The following is a 12,262-nucleotide window of genomic DNA, read 5'->3' on the forward strand; positions in this document are numbered from 1 at the left end:
GGCATAGTTATTGTGCAGTAAGTTAAAAGTTAAATAAATTTGTAAGTTGTCGCAGAACCAAGTTTAGGCATACAATTAAAAAATGTGTATTTTGAGACATATTTGAGGCTGAAAAAGTTACACTCATAGGTCCTTTTCTTTTTTCCTTCACAGATAGGGTGTGTTGTAAGCTGCTTGTGCCATCAAACCTGAAAGTTTTAAGAGCTCTCTCTCAAGGCAGGGAATAGTATTTGTTGGAAGGCAGAAATGCTGGATGTGATTTAGTGCCCACCAGTAATTTGTACACATTTTGAAAATCTGTCATGATATATGACAGCTCTCTCAGGCATTTTGCTTTTAAAACAGAATTGTTTTCTGAAGATGCTATGTTTTTTGTCATTGTTTTCCGTTTCATTCACTCATTTTTCAGCATTAGAGACCACACATACTGGGCATACTTCTGGTCTCATTCTCACCCACGAAATTCTGACTTCAGTAGAGTTGCACGGGTGTAAATTAGACTAGAACTTGGCAGGAGAAAGCTTATGATTGTATTTGGCAGAGGCAGCAGGCTGCAACTTTATTAACATAATTAACAGCTACAAACACACCCAACAGGCCAAAGTAATCTAGTGACAGAAGAGAGAAGGTCTTTGTAGGAAAGGATCATTCACGCTTTCTTTTGGTGTTCTGCTTCTTGTTCCTGAGTTCCTACTAAGGCTTGGAGAGCTTTCAATTGAGCTGTAATTCAAATTCATACGGCTCCTACAAGACACATTGAACAGACTTTTGCTGATGAGTCTATAGGAACTGTCAGCAATACGGAGATTACTTCAGAAGTGTGATGGTTGAATTGAACTTTACTTTCTGATGTTTTGCTTTTTGAATTAAATTGTTGGACAAGATTAATTGCACGCAGTAAGAGATTTAAATGAATAGCTTTATAAAGCATTAAAGTTCTAAGTATGTCACATGGGAAAAAAGCTGTAAGGTTTAAATGAATAAATGTATTTAATGCATAAAATGTCTAGGCTAATTTTTTAATTCCTTTACTAACATCTTTTATTGAAAAACCATACTTTATTCATCCATCTTAGTTATACTGCTGTGGTTGTGGTAATTTAATATTCCTGCTCTTCGCTAATCTTCTGGTTCAACAGAAGTAAACAATAGGTTTCATAAATTAAAAATACGCTCTTCAGAACATGCTTCTAAAGATAAAAAACAAGGCTGTAAACATTTATGACTGAAACAAACTAGATTGTTCAAATACTGCCACGATGTATCATGTATATCAATATGGCACTGATATCAGTTAGAATGCAAACAAGGTTTTAAATGATGTGCCCCTTCATTTCAGCTGGAGAATCCGCTTTACACCATCTGCCTATCAGATGGTTAGGAACCAGGACTGCGTATTAATGCCACATGTTCGATTTTCTTTCCTCTTGTAATGGTTAGATTCATATTGCTAATAGCTGTGCATGAGCACTGTCGATGAAATTTGTGTGACGATGGAGTGATGAGATATTTATAAAGCTGCCTGTCTCACTGCATAATCAGCAGGAAGAATGCCAGACATAAACAACTTATCAATTTCAGAATATTAATGACAACTACCATTGACTTTAATCCATTGAATATTTTGGCCTGGATACTTTTTAACTGTTCAAATAAATATTTGAAAAGAAGAAAAAATATGTAAGTGGCTGTTCGAGTGATCCTTATTTCTTTCATCTCAGTTGCCTTTATAGGTGACTTCTGGTTGTCTCATATTTGAAGATAAGATTTCTGTAATGTAGAAAAGTGTGCACCTCAGAAATTCCTTGGCTACTTGTTGTAAGAGTAAAGTGATATTAAATAATGTTTAGGTCAAAAGGCTTTCTCGAACAACCGATTTTAAAAAAGTTTTGTTTTGTACCATACCACAGTATACCACGGTGCGCCAGTGATTATAATGCAAGAGGCTCTAGTAACTGGCTCAGGACCTTCCTTACCACTTGCTTTGCTATATCGTGACAGTCAAGGGATAGGAAAAAGTAACAGTAAAGCAGAAACTGTGCTGTAGGCTGGAATTGCTGTGAGGAAGAGCATTAAGCGATAATTCTGAGGATTATTCCTTACTCACATTTCCCCCCCCACTTACACCGGTGCTTATACAAGACACACATTTCAGAGGTGTACAGTTTAAATTAATTGCTGTATAGCAAAGTAATCATTTCAATCACTTGTGTGGTTGTATGAGAGAAGCAATGAAATTAGAAGTTTAATTTCTGCTTTTTTAAATTATCATTTATTATCACAAGCATTATCTTGCTAAAATTGTACTACAGAACTAAGCAATCTGTATTTTAGTTTCCCAGTCCCTATCCAAAGATTATGGCTTCCTCTAGACAGAAGTATTACGGCCTACTTTGGAGAGAAGCACTGAAGTATACTGGTTTGCAAATTTTGTAGCAGAAGAGAGTTTGTATTTTAGCGGTTCTGCGATCGGGTCCTTACCGCAGCAAGACATAATATTTACAGGTGGGCTCACAAGCCCAATGTCCACTGCCTGTCTAATACGGTATTTTTGGAAGCACTTAAAAACTTCTGGTCTGGAAGTGCAGTCACAGTCAAAAGTTTGAGGCCTACTGTTGTATTCGTTAGTTGTATCGTATTTGAATATTCCTCCGAAGGATTGTTCTTTAAAGATGCTAGTTTTAGCCTGTCAGTGATGTATATAAAAAAAGGAAGTATAGGTTATTGTATTGTCTAATGAGCACAGGATGCAAACCAAAGTTCAGAGGTGCACCATCCCTTTTTCTGTGGCCTAATTTAGGGACTGTAACCGAATTTGTATAATGTATAAGTTCATATCCTTCCTCTAAGGTAAAAATATCATTGGAAGCAATCCATGTTATTGTCAATATCTTCTTAAGATCAAAACATGCACAATTTGTGATAATAGAAGAAGCTAAACCCTTGTATTTATCCCCTGTCTGATTTGATTTTTGGCTTTTGGTACATCATCTTCTACCTGTAATAGCAGTTTTCTAAATAATATTGATCCTCCTATGCAGAATGTAATTATCACATACTTGGTAATTCTCATTGCACTTGGAGGTGTTAGAAGTCAGCCTGTGAGGAGGGTTGGGAGGCTGGAACAGTTTGCTAATCTTTATGCGGTCATGCAAAGAAATAAAGGAAAACAACCTTGAGTCAAGCCACAATATATTCAAAGGCACCTCATGTGCCACCTCATTGTTTTCCCCGGATGGCAGAGATGCCTGATGTCCATTCACCTTCTACCTTCTCCCTGCTGGATTTTGCCTTCTGTCTCTCCCCATTGCTAGCTGAAAACATGGCAAGAGTGAACTCATTTGCCATTTAAGCAGGCAAAGGAGGCAACCGGAGACTCTTAGAAGCAACGGTGGTAGCAATATTTACATCAGCAGCCTGGGATTATTTGCTTATTTGGTCTTTCCTGCTAAATTGCACTCTTCCTATGCTGGGCAACAGCCTGGGCCCACTAGAATAGTAAGTTGTGCAGTTAATTCCTCTTGAGATCCATAAGACACTTCACACCTCTCAGAGTAGCTGAAAATCAGACAAGCAGGCACCTTTAAACTAATTACACTGAGTTTTTTCAAGCCTTCTCCACGGTCAGGGGAAGAATCTTGATTCAAAATGACTGAGGGTCTGTTCTCCTCGTGTGGCATCACAGGCTGAGGGCTGAGGTTGCATAATTGCATAAAACTTACCTGGTTTAATGGCTTCCCTTTATTTTCTTACATTTAATTCTCTTTAATTTCCGTCTCTGCCCCCTGGATCAGTCGTGTGGGGTAAGCAGCTCTTGTGAAGTTCGCCACTGACTTCTCTCCGCTACCACCCAGGCTGGGGCAGAGGGATCTGAGTGGGTAGCAGCACTGTTTGGGGACCGCAGAGAAATTACCCTGCCTCGGGGAAGATGGCAAAAACTCATGACGTTGAGTAAAGACAATATATCTAATTTTGAGTTTTGAAAGCATTGCTGGACCATTTCTCTAATTGCTTTTGACAAAAGAGAACTTTTCTTGATTTTGTGGAACATTCTTGTAAATGGCTGGATGGCAGAAATTTGGTTTGGTAGGAAGAGCACTTGGATTGCCTGAAGATGGCTTTGGGATTGGGATTAAATGGGTTTAATAATTCTTCTTCTCACTGATAAATGCCTTAATGCCTTCAAGTTTTGGGGAAGGCAAAATAAGTATTTTACCAATGTTCAGCATTAGTAACCTTTCTTCTAAAAACGCTTCCTAGAATGCCTGCATCTCCGTGCTGTTATGTGTGAAATGAGAAATAAATGTCTGAGTTCTTTCATCTGTTACTCTTAAATAGAAATTATAGACCTGTTTTTTTCTGTTTTCTTTAGCATGGCAAACATTTGAGATCTAAAGGGTTTTTTTTTTCCTAAGTAAAGTTATGTACACCTATTCACAGCCAGACACTTAAGACACTATTTCAAAGCTAAGTTAGATTTCTGAAAGCATGTATTTGTATCACCAGTTAGTTATGATTGTGTTATGACTGCGGTTACGGGATACCAAGTTAAGATTTAGGTGGACATATAGAAGTAACTATCTAAATAGGAGGAGAAACACTTAAAAAAATTGACAAACTTCAAATCAAACAAGAGGAATAACACTCTGCAATGTTCTTTGTTCATTGCATATCAAGCATAAAGGAAGAGTAACAGTCTTAGTACAAAATGAAGAATCATAGAATAATGTATATTAAATTTTGTTCATACTTCTTTGCAGGCCTGACAGCAGCAGCTGCAGCGGCAGCAGCTGCCACCAACGCCGCCATAGCAGAAGCAATGAAAGTGAAAAAAATTAAATTGGAAGCTATGTCCAACTATCATGCAAATAATAATCAGCATGGAGCAGACTCTGAAAATGGAGATCTGAATTCAAGTGTCGGTAAGTCTCAGACACAGCATTGTTATATGTCCATAATGCTCTGATATTTTAGTAAAATGGTGATCCTTCTGGACTTCCTTCTGAAGTCCTTGATTTGGTGTGAAAAGTTGCATATTTGTTTTCCTTTTCTTACTGTTTTTAGTTTTATTTTGTATCTGACCTTTACACCAGCGTTGGGCGTTGCTGTTACTATTCCAAAAACATTCTTTCCTTTGCAGGTTACTTTTGCAGACTCCAGTTAATATTTTCCATGAAAGAAAGTGGTTTGATTGCTTAGAGTTCATTTTTCAAAGTACAGGTGGGGTGACAGATGATGGTGTCAAAGTGAAATTTAACAATGTCTCCTCAGTGTGCTGGGTATCGACTTTAGGTAATTCAGAACACAAGCTTGAAAGCAAAATATTTCATACTTTCATGTGCCCTGTGACAAAAGGAAAACATACATACACAATAAATTATTGCCATGCTCTGCAGTTCCTATCATATTTTATTTTAATAAACACATTCTTAAAATGTAGTTAACAGGTTTTTCCATTTCTTAAGCAGCCATCAGCAACTCTTGTTCTTTCTCAAAAAAGAATTGTTTCAGTATACTTTATTCATTTGTTTGGACGATTTGTTTTGCTAAAGCATACTTCAAAGCTAGAGTAACTTTTTGTTGGTTTTGATTAAATCTTTAATCATCTGTGTGTGTCTGCTGTAAAATGTTTTGTTATGCCATTTCATTGTATTGGCTCCTTTTATCATGTTGAGACAGTATTAACTCAGCAACAGAAATTCAATGACAAAGAGGTGCGTTCAGAAGTCTGCAGGCAAGATTGGTGTATATTGGAAAAAAATGGCTTAAGATAGGGATTTTTTGTTTGTTTTTATTTTGGCTCTTTTGTTTAGTTTTGTTTATTTTTTAGTTTTTCATCTCCTAAATACATTTGAAATGAGTCTTAGAGAGTTATGTACTAGCCTTAACATAAATAAATATGTGTTTGTGAACAGCATTTCTCTACAGTTCGGTAGGCATCGGTAGGCTATTATTTAGAAATAATGTGAATTGCAGTTCAAAGAACCGGTTCACCTAGGCACATGCTATTTTAAATAACAAAAATGTGTATGCATTACTGCAGAACGAGACAACCAGATTTTTTGTTTTCCTTTTAAAGAAAGGCTTAAAAAAATGCCTCTGTGATGGCAAAGACAATAGTCTTAAATTCGTTGTGTTAGTACTCAGATACCAACACGTGCAGTCGCTAGAATATTAGTGGAAAGATTGTCCTCTTGGAGAGAAGACAAGAGTGGGTAGAGAGCAGGTGTCTTTGAAATCTGGGAGGAGGAGAAAGGTACAAATGAAGTGGAAGGACCAGGTGGCCCCTAACATACTGGAAGAAAAGTGAAGTAATGAGAAAGAGTAAAAAATGTAAATACAAACTGGGAGAATAAAGAGTCTGTACTAGAACTAGAAGCTAGTTTAGATATGAATTTCAGACTTAGCTGAATGATTATGTGAAATAAAATGTTCAAATATGGGCCTATGGAACTGTTATGCTGCTTGGCAGTTCTAGTGACAAACCACTTGTACATCTATGGAAATGGAAAAGTTAACGGATAATCAACATCTAAACCATGTGAAGTATTTGTAGGAGAGTGGATGGAGGGAATATCTGAATTTCCTCTGAGTAAAAAGAAAAAAAATCTATTTTGAAATCATTGTTTGAGGCATAATTTAGATAACTAATCTGCTCTTACACAGCTTAATCATTTTCCCTGTTTAAGAAAATACATTCTAGCTATTTTAGTAGGGCAAAGTTAGCGAAGCAGGATTATTTATTGTCATTGTCAAAATTTCCTCTCAGCCCCTTAACTTACTTGTTAACTTCAGTTAATTTCCCGATTTAACTGAATGAAGAATTTAGTTCATTTTGTTCAGGAAAAAATGGCTCTTCTGAATAGAGTGAATAGCATTCCAGTTGTCTCCATTCCATAAGGAATGGTTCTGGAAATACAGTGTGCTTCTCTGTGCATCCAGGCTTGAGCTATACTCTTCCTATGGAGGTTTTCTCAAAAATAGTTTGCATTTATTTGTTTCCTTTATAGTGAGCCCTATCTAGTGCCCAGTGTCGGTTATGCCAGGGTATTATTAGGTTCATTAAGAGTTAAGTCTCTATTTATTAGTTGCATTTTTGAAAATTAGCATGTTGTATTATCTTGACAAGAACTCGTATTTCAAAGGTGTTGCTTTGTAGTAGGTGTGTGCTTTTTTATTTCGCCTGCAATTTTTTTAGATGTTTATTTATGTCTTTTCAAATAAATGTTACCAAGTCCATATACCATTAATGTTTTAAATTATGGCTTGTTAGGCATCAATTTGAAATATTACATTACTGAATGCTAACAGGAGGAAGGAATAAAACAAAAGAAAATAACCTGATTTTGGTTTATATTTTAAATATTGTTATGTGCCTGACCAAACTGAAAAAGAACAAAGAAACTAATCAACCAGGCTAAAAGCTTAACTGATACATCTTAGCCCATATATAACAGGCATTATGGTATATTAGTGTGCATGGATTGATCATACCGTGTTCTTAGGCTGTTCCAATGCCTATGTAAAAGAAGATAAATAAAGTATGGGCTCTTGAGTTGAATTGTCCGGTTTACTTCTGAATTATCTTGCTTTTTGGTTTTAATCAGATGTTTAATGTGAATTGCAGAAGTCATTTTTGTAGATGAACATTGTATAATTATACAGAGCACTACACAAATTTATTAACTTGGTCCTTTGAAGCAATGGCCAAAAGGTTAGTGAGTGAAGGGAGTTAAAGGAAGCCAATGATACTAATAAGTAATTATTTTATATCCCTCAGTTTTGTATGGTAACCTTGAGCTTGCATCCTCCCGCCAGAATTATCATTTTAGAAGGGGGGGAAAAAAGGGAAAAAAAAAAAAGAAATTACAGAGGAATCAGAGTGAGGCATTAGCACACTGAGTAAAATATATGGCTGCAACGCCTTTCTCCCCCATCCACAATCAATTGGATTCTTTTAGTTTAATATTTACTTGCTAAGATGAGATGCTAGTCTGCATGGTGATAAACAGTCTGCTACTGGCATCTGAAGGTGACCTGTCAGTTCATATGGACAAATCTCCTGCTTACTGAAATGTACAAAATAAATCATTAAAGCAGGCAGGTGCTCATTCCCAGATTTAAATCACCATAGATTTATGATTTGAATTAATGCTTCATTTGGTCATAGAAATAGATGCTGAGACAAATGATATGCAGTGGTTGGGGCTTCCATACTGTAGCCATCCTAATATTGATTACTGAGATGTCTTTGCAATCTCTTGTTTATATCAAGTACTGTCTTGTGACAGCTTGGCTGATATGAGCTACATTGCAGATAAGAAGGAAAAATGTCCTGGGTTCTTTTTAGTGGCAATTCTGCATACAACATGCAGGATAGATAAATTATTGTTTTTTTGTTTAAAAAATGAATTCCGTATGGCAGCAAACAAAAAAAGATGGTGCTGTGTGTTGGGTTTTTTTTATTTAATTGCAGAATTAAAAGAAAGAGAGTGACAAGGTCAAACTTTAAATTTCATTGAAGAGGTTCAGCTCTTTGTCATATTAACATCTTAGGACGATATTAGGATCAGTTGTATGTTTACCGTCTAGTACTCCAAAGTTATAGATAGGTAGAGCAGCTCAATTATTTCCTTGCTGCTTAAGTACTTACTGCCCTGCTATCATACTTCATTAACCTGCAGCAGCAAAAGATAGAAGCCTTTGAAAATAAATGTGTTTAAAGCTATTTCTGTGAGCTAGGCTTTGCTATCTAAAACTTGGTAGGAAGTGAAGAACAGTCCCTATACTTTTGCTTCCCGAACATTTTATATAATGAAAACACTATGCATGCACTTTAGGGAATACTCAAAGGATTTGTAAAGACCTTTGCCACTTGCTAAAATCTGACTCATAAAACTTGTAAACAACTATCAACAATAGTAAATTACTTGCTTAGTAGGAAATGAGTTCATATCTATTCAAAATGTGATCTCAAAACAGATGTCCCAAGAAAATGTCATTGTTTAAACTACATTCATAGAAAAAAAAAAATCTATTATTTCTTTAAGGAAGTGAAGCAATCATGAAGACTTTGGTGTTCTCAGTTTCTAAACACAGTTAGGAAATACAAGGCAACATTTTACACTTGGCTAGCACGTTAATCCATAAACAACCACAAAATGTGTTGAAAATTAAGAGGTTTTCTTGGCATGTTAGGTTTCCTATTCATCCGCATTACCTTGCAATATTTAAAATTATGAGACAAACGGAAGGTTTCCTGTGATCTGTTGTTCAAAAGTAACGGTTGCTTGCATACTATTATTCTTTTTTTTTCATCCAGAATCAGAGATAAAATGATTTAGGTGAAATTATTTTTCTCCAGTGACCTTGCCCAATAATAGAACAGTACAAAATGCAGTCATTTCCTTTTTCTAAACACACGTGTCTATTTTGAAGGGAAGAATTACTTTTATGGTTTCAGGAAAAAGTCTTGGAGACCTTGAAAAAGCAAATAAAAGGAAACAGAGAATGCAGGCCACTGAGCACAGCTCTGCAGTTGCACATCTGATTCTCTGCCTTGGCAATGTTAATGAACCTCAAATCCTCCCTATAATTAGATGAGGGAATTGCTTATATTTTCAAACAGATGATGCTGCTATAATGAAACGATTGACAGGGAACTTAAGAGTGTCTACAGTAGTCATTTGGTTTCCGGGTTTTGGGGTTTTTTTCTTTTCTTTTTTTTTTTTTTTCTTTTTTTTTTTTTTAATGTAAAAAGAAGATTGGCTGTAGATACAGGTCCTGGGAGAGGTAGTAATTTACACAGAATGCTATGACAGGTGTCTTTGTATAGCACGGAAATAAAATGGAAGAGAGAGGAATGATGGGCAGGTACGGCAATTTTTTGGGAGGGGGTGTCCTGTGCTTATTCTGCTTGGGTTCTTTAAAAGGGGCCGAGACTCAAGAGATGGATCCGGATTGAGTGCACAGCTGTAACTGCTGATGAGCTAATTGCTCCTTATCTCTCAGCCCCATTCATCTTCATTTTTTACCAATTACTGAGAATTATCTGTGTTCTCAGTTGGATATGAGAGTTAATCCTTTTTGGTTAAGCTGGCAGTACTGTGAGCAGATTCCAAATCATAGGGTGAAAAAGCCAGAGCAAGCTTGTTCTCAAACTCTCTCCAGTTCAATGACAGTATCACTAGTTCATAAGAATTTTTCTATTGTTTAACAGATTAAACACTGATTTTTTTTTTACCTTAGTACTTTTATTAATATGTATTTTTTCCTTAACGTAAACTGAATGTGTATGTTCCTAGGTGGATGAATGTGCTCCCTTTCTAAAAATATTCACTTGCAAAAATGAAAATAAGATAAACAATAACTTCAGACTGGAAAGATTATTTGCAGTATTTCAGTGTTTGTTGTATGATACATAACACTTCTTTTAACGACAAGACTGTGCATGTAACTTTGACATCATGGGACATAAGACAAATGCTTGTCAGTGATATCTATCTACTTTTGTAAACTTCTTTGAGATCTGTGGATAAAAAGTGCTGTCTAGGTGCTAGCAAAGGCATAATCATACAGCCTTAAGGACAGATGTGCGATGTTCAGCACATCATATTTCAGGCTAATGGAATGCTTTCATAAAACTGTGATTGGGAATGCACAGAATACCAGAAACAGATCATTTGTTTATAGTCAGGTCACTAAACTTTGTTTTGAAATTTTACTTGTCTTCATGATGGCATGGGAAGAAAAATCTTGAATTTCTTAGCTAAAATACAATGTTAGTCTATCAACTGAGAATATAATTTCTCCGGATCTCCTTCCCTAGCCTTGAATTGTGATTGTTAAATTTGCTGCACAAGGCAGTGAATCGGATGTTATGATCTGAACACCAGTTACTAAATTAAGGGAATTATTAGCAAAGATTCAGCATTTCATGTTGGACAGTCAGTTGTGTTATAATGATGAGTCCCTCATCTAGATGAAATCCTCACTGTGGGATTCATTGCAACAAGTGTAGACATTTGCATCCAAGTTAGTCACCTTAGACTCAACAGACAGAAATAGGCAATTGTAGGTGCGATCCATCTTATCCTTAAGAAAATGGCAAAAGTAGGTCTGATAAATTGCACCTTAAAAGTGCTTAGCTGTACGACTACTGAGTTGTAGTTATGTAAAGAAGGTTAAATGACTGAATCTCAGTGTGTGCAATTAATATTTTCTGGAATAAGATTTGAATGAGTTAACAGGTCTTTTGCAAAACAGTGATACAGTAATAGCAAAATAGTGCCTGAGAGACAGTGAAATGGAAAAGAAAACAGCAGGTGGGAAGTTTAGATATTCACCCAGAAAACTATTTAGATATAAATATACTCTCAAGTTTGTTCTGATTGTATAGGTATATCACTTCTGAAAAGAGTGATTTTAGCTATGCGAGACATACCGAGAGAACAGGCTTCTAAAACTGCAGAAGCAAAAGCTTCCTGCGTGACATTTGTGCTCTGGGTCTGTTATGAAACTGTATCAAGTTCATGGAAAAATCTAAATGATTAAGTCTATCTTGTCAGCAAGATAAAAAAAAAAAAGGCTATTTGTATTGTTTGATCACATTTACTTTATTTCCTGTTCCATGCAAGATAATCCTAATTGGATAAATAGTTGGATAATTTAATCTTCGATGTGATTTTTTTCCAAAATACATGCTTTATTGTTATGGCCATTTTCCCTTTTAGTAGTGCCTTGTATGAAAATAATGAAATTGTTAAGCTTTTATTCAGTTTTGTTTCATTGTTATTTGTTATCGGCAGTAAATATACTTAAACACGATACTGTGGACGTGCTATATTAAGAAATGTAAGCTTAATACCCACCTTATTTTGCTAAGTAGTTATGATAGTCTATAGGATCATCTTTCATAAATACTAATTAGAAGCTACATTTTAAAAAGAAAACACCAAACTTTATGATTGTTAGTTCAATTTTAGAAAATGATGTCTGTGGTGGAATACGTGACAAATGAACATATCTCTAACATGTGATTTGAATTATCATCATAAAAGTATGTCTTTCTTGTGCTATAGACATGTAAATATGCTATATTATGCATAAAAATATTTGCCATATAATCATACAGAAAATTGAAGAAATATATAATTATTGTTGTCATTCATATACAGCACACAGACCAAAAAAACTTCTTTCACTTTTGTAGCAGAATTTAAAAGTGCATCCTTTTCTTACTCTGGTGTGTCTGTTCCAGAAT

The 12,262-nt window shown here is 35.6% G+C and overlaps 1 protein-coding gene across 2 annotated transcripts in view; it reads left to right on the forward strand.

Moving 5' to 3' along the window:
• Positions 1–12,262, forward strand: part of DACH1 (dachshund family transcription factor 1) — a 367,634-nt gene that overhangs the window by 187,912 nt on the left and 167,460 nt on the right. For both annotated transcript variants that reach the window (XM_075139134.1, XM_075139136.1), the window contains exon 3: positions 4,761–4,922. In XM_075139134.1, coding sequence (XP_074995235.1) covers positions 4,761–4,922 — 162 coding nt within the window. The remainder of the gene's footprint in view (positions 1–4,760; positions 4,923–12,262) is intronic.

Source organism: Calonectris borealis, chromosome 1 (assembly GCF_964195595.1).
Source record: "Calonectris borealis chromosome 1, bCalBor7.hap1.2, whole genome shotgun sequence".
NCBI lineage: Eukaryota > Metazoa > Chordata > Aves > Procellariiformes > Procellariidae > Calonectris > Calonectris borealis.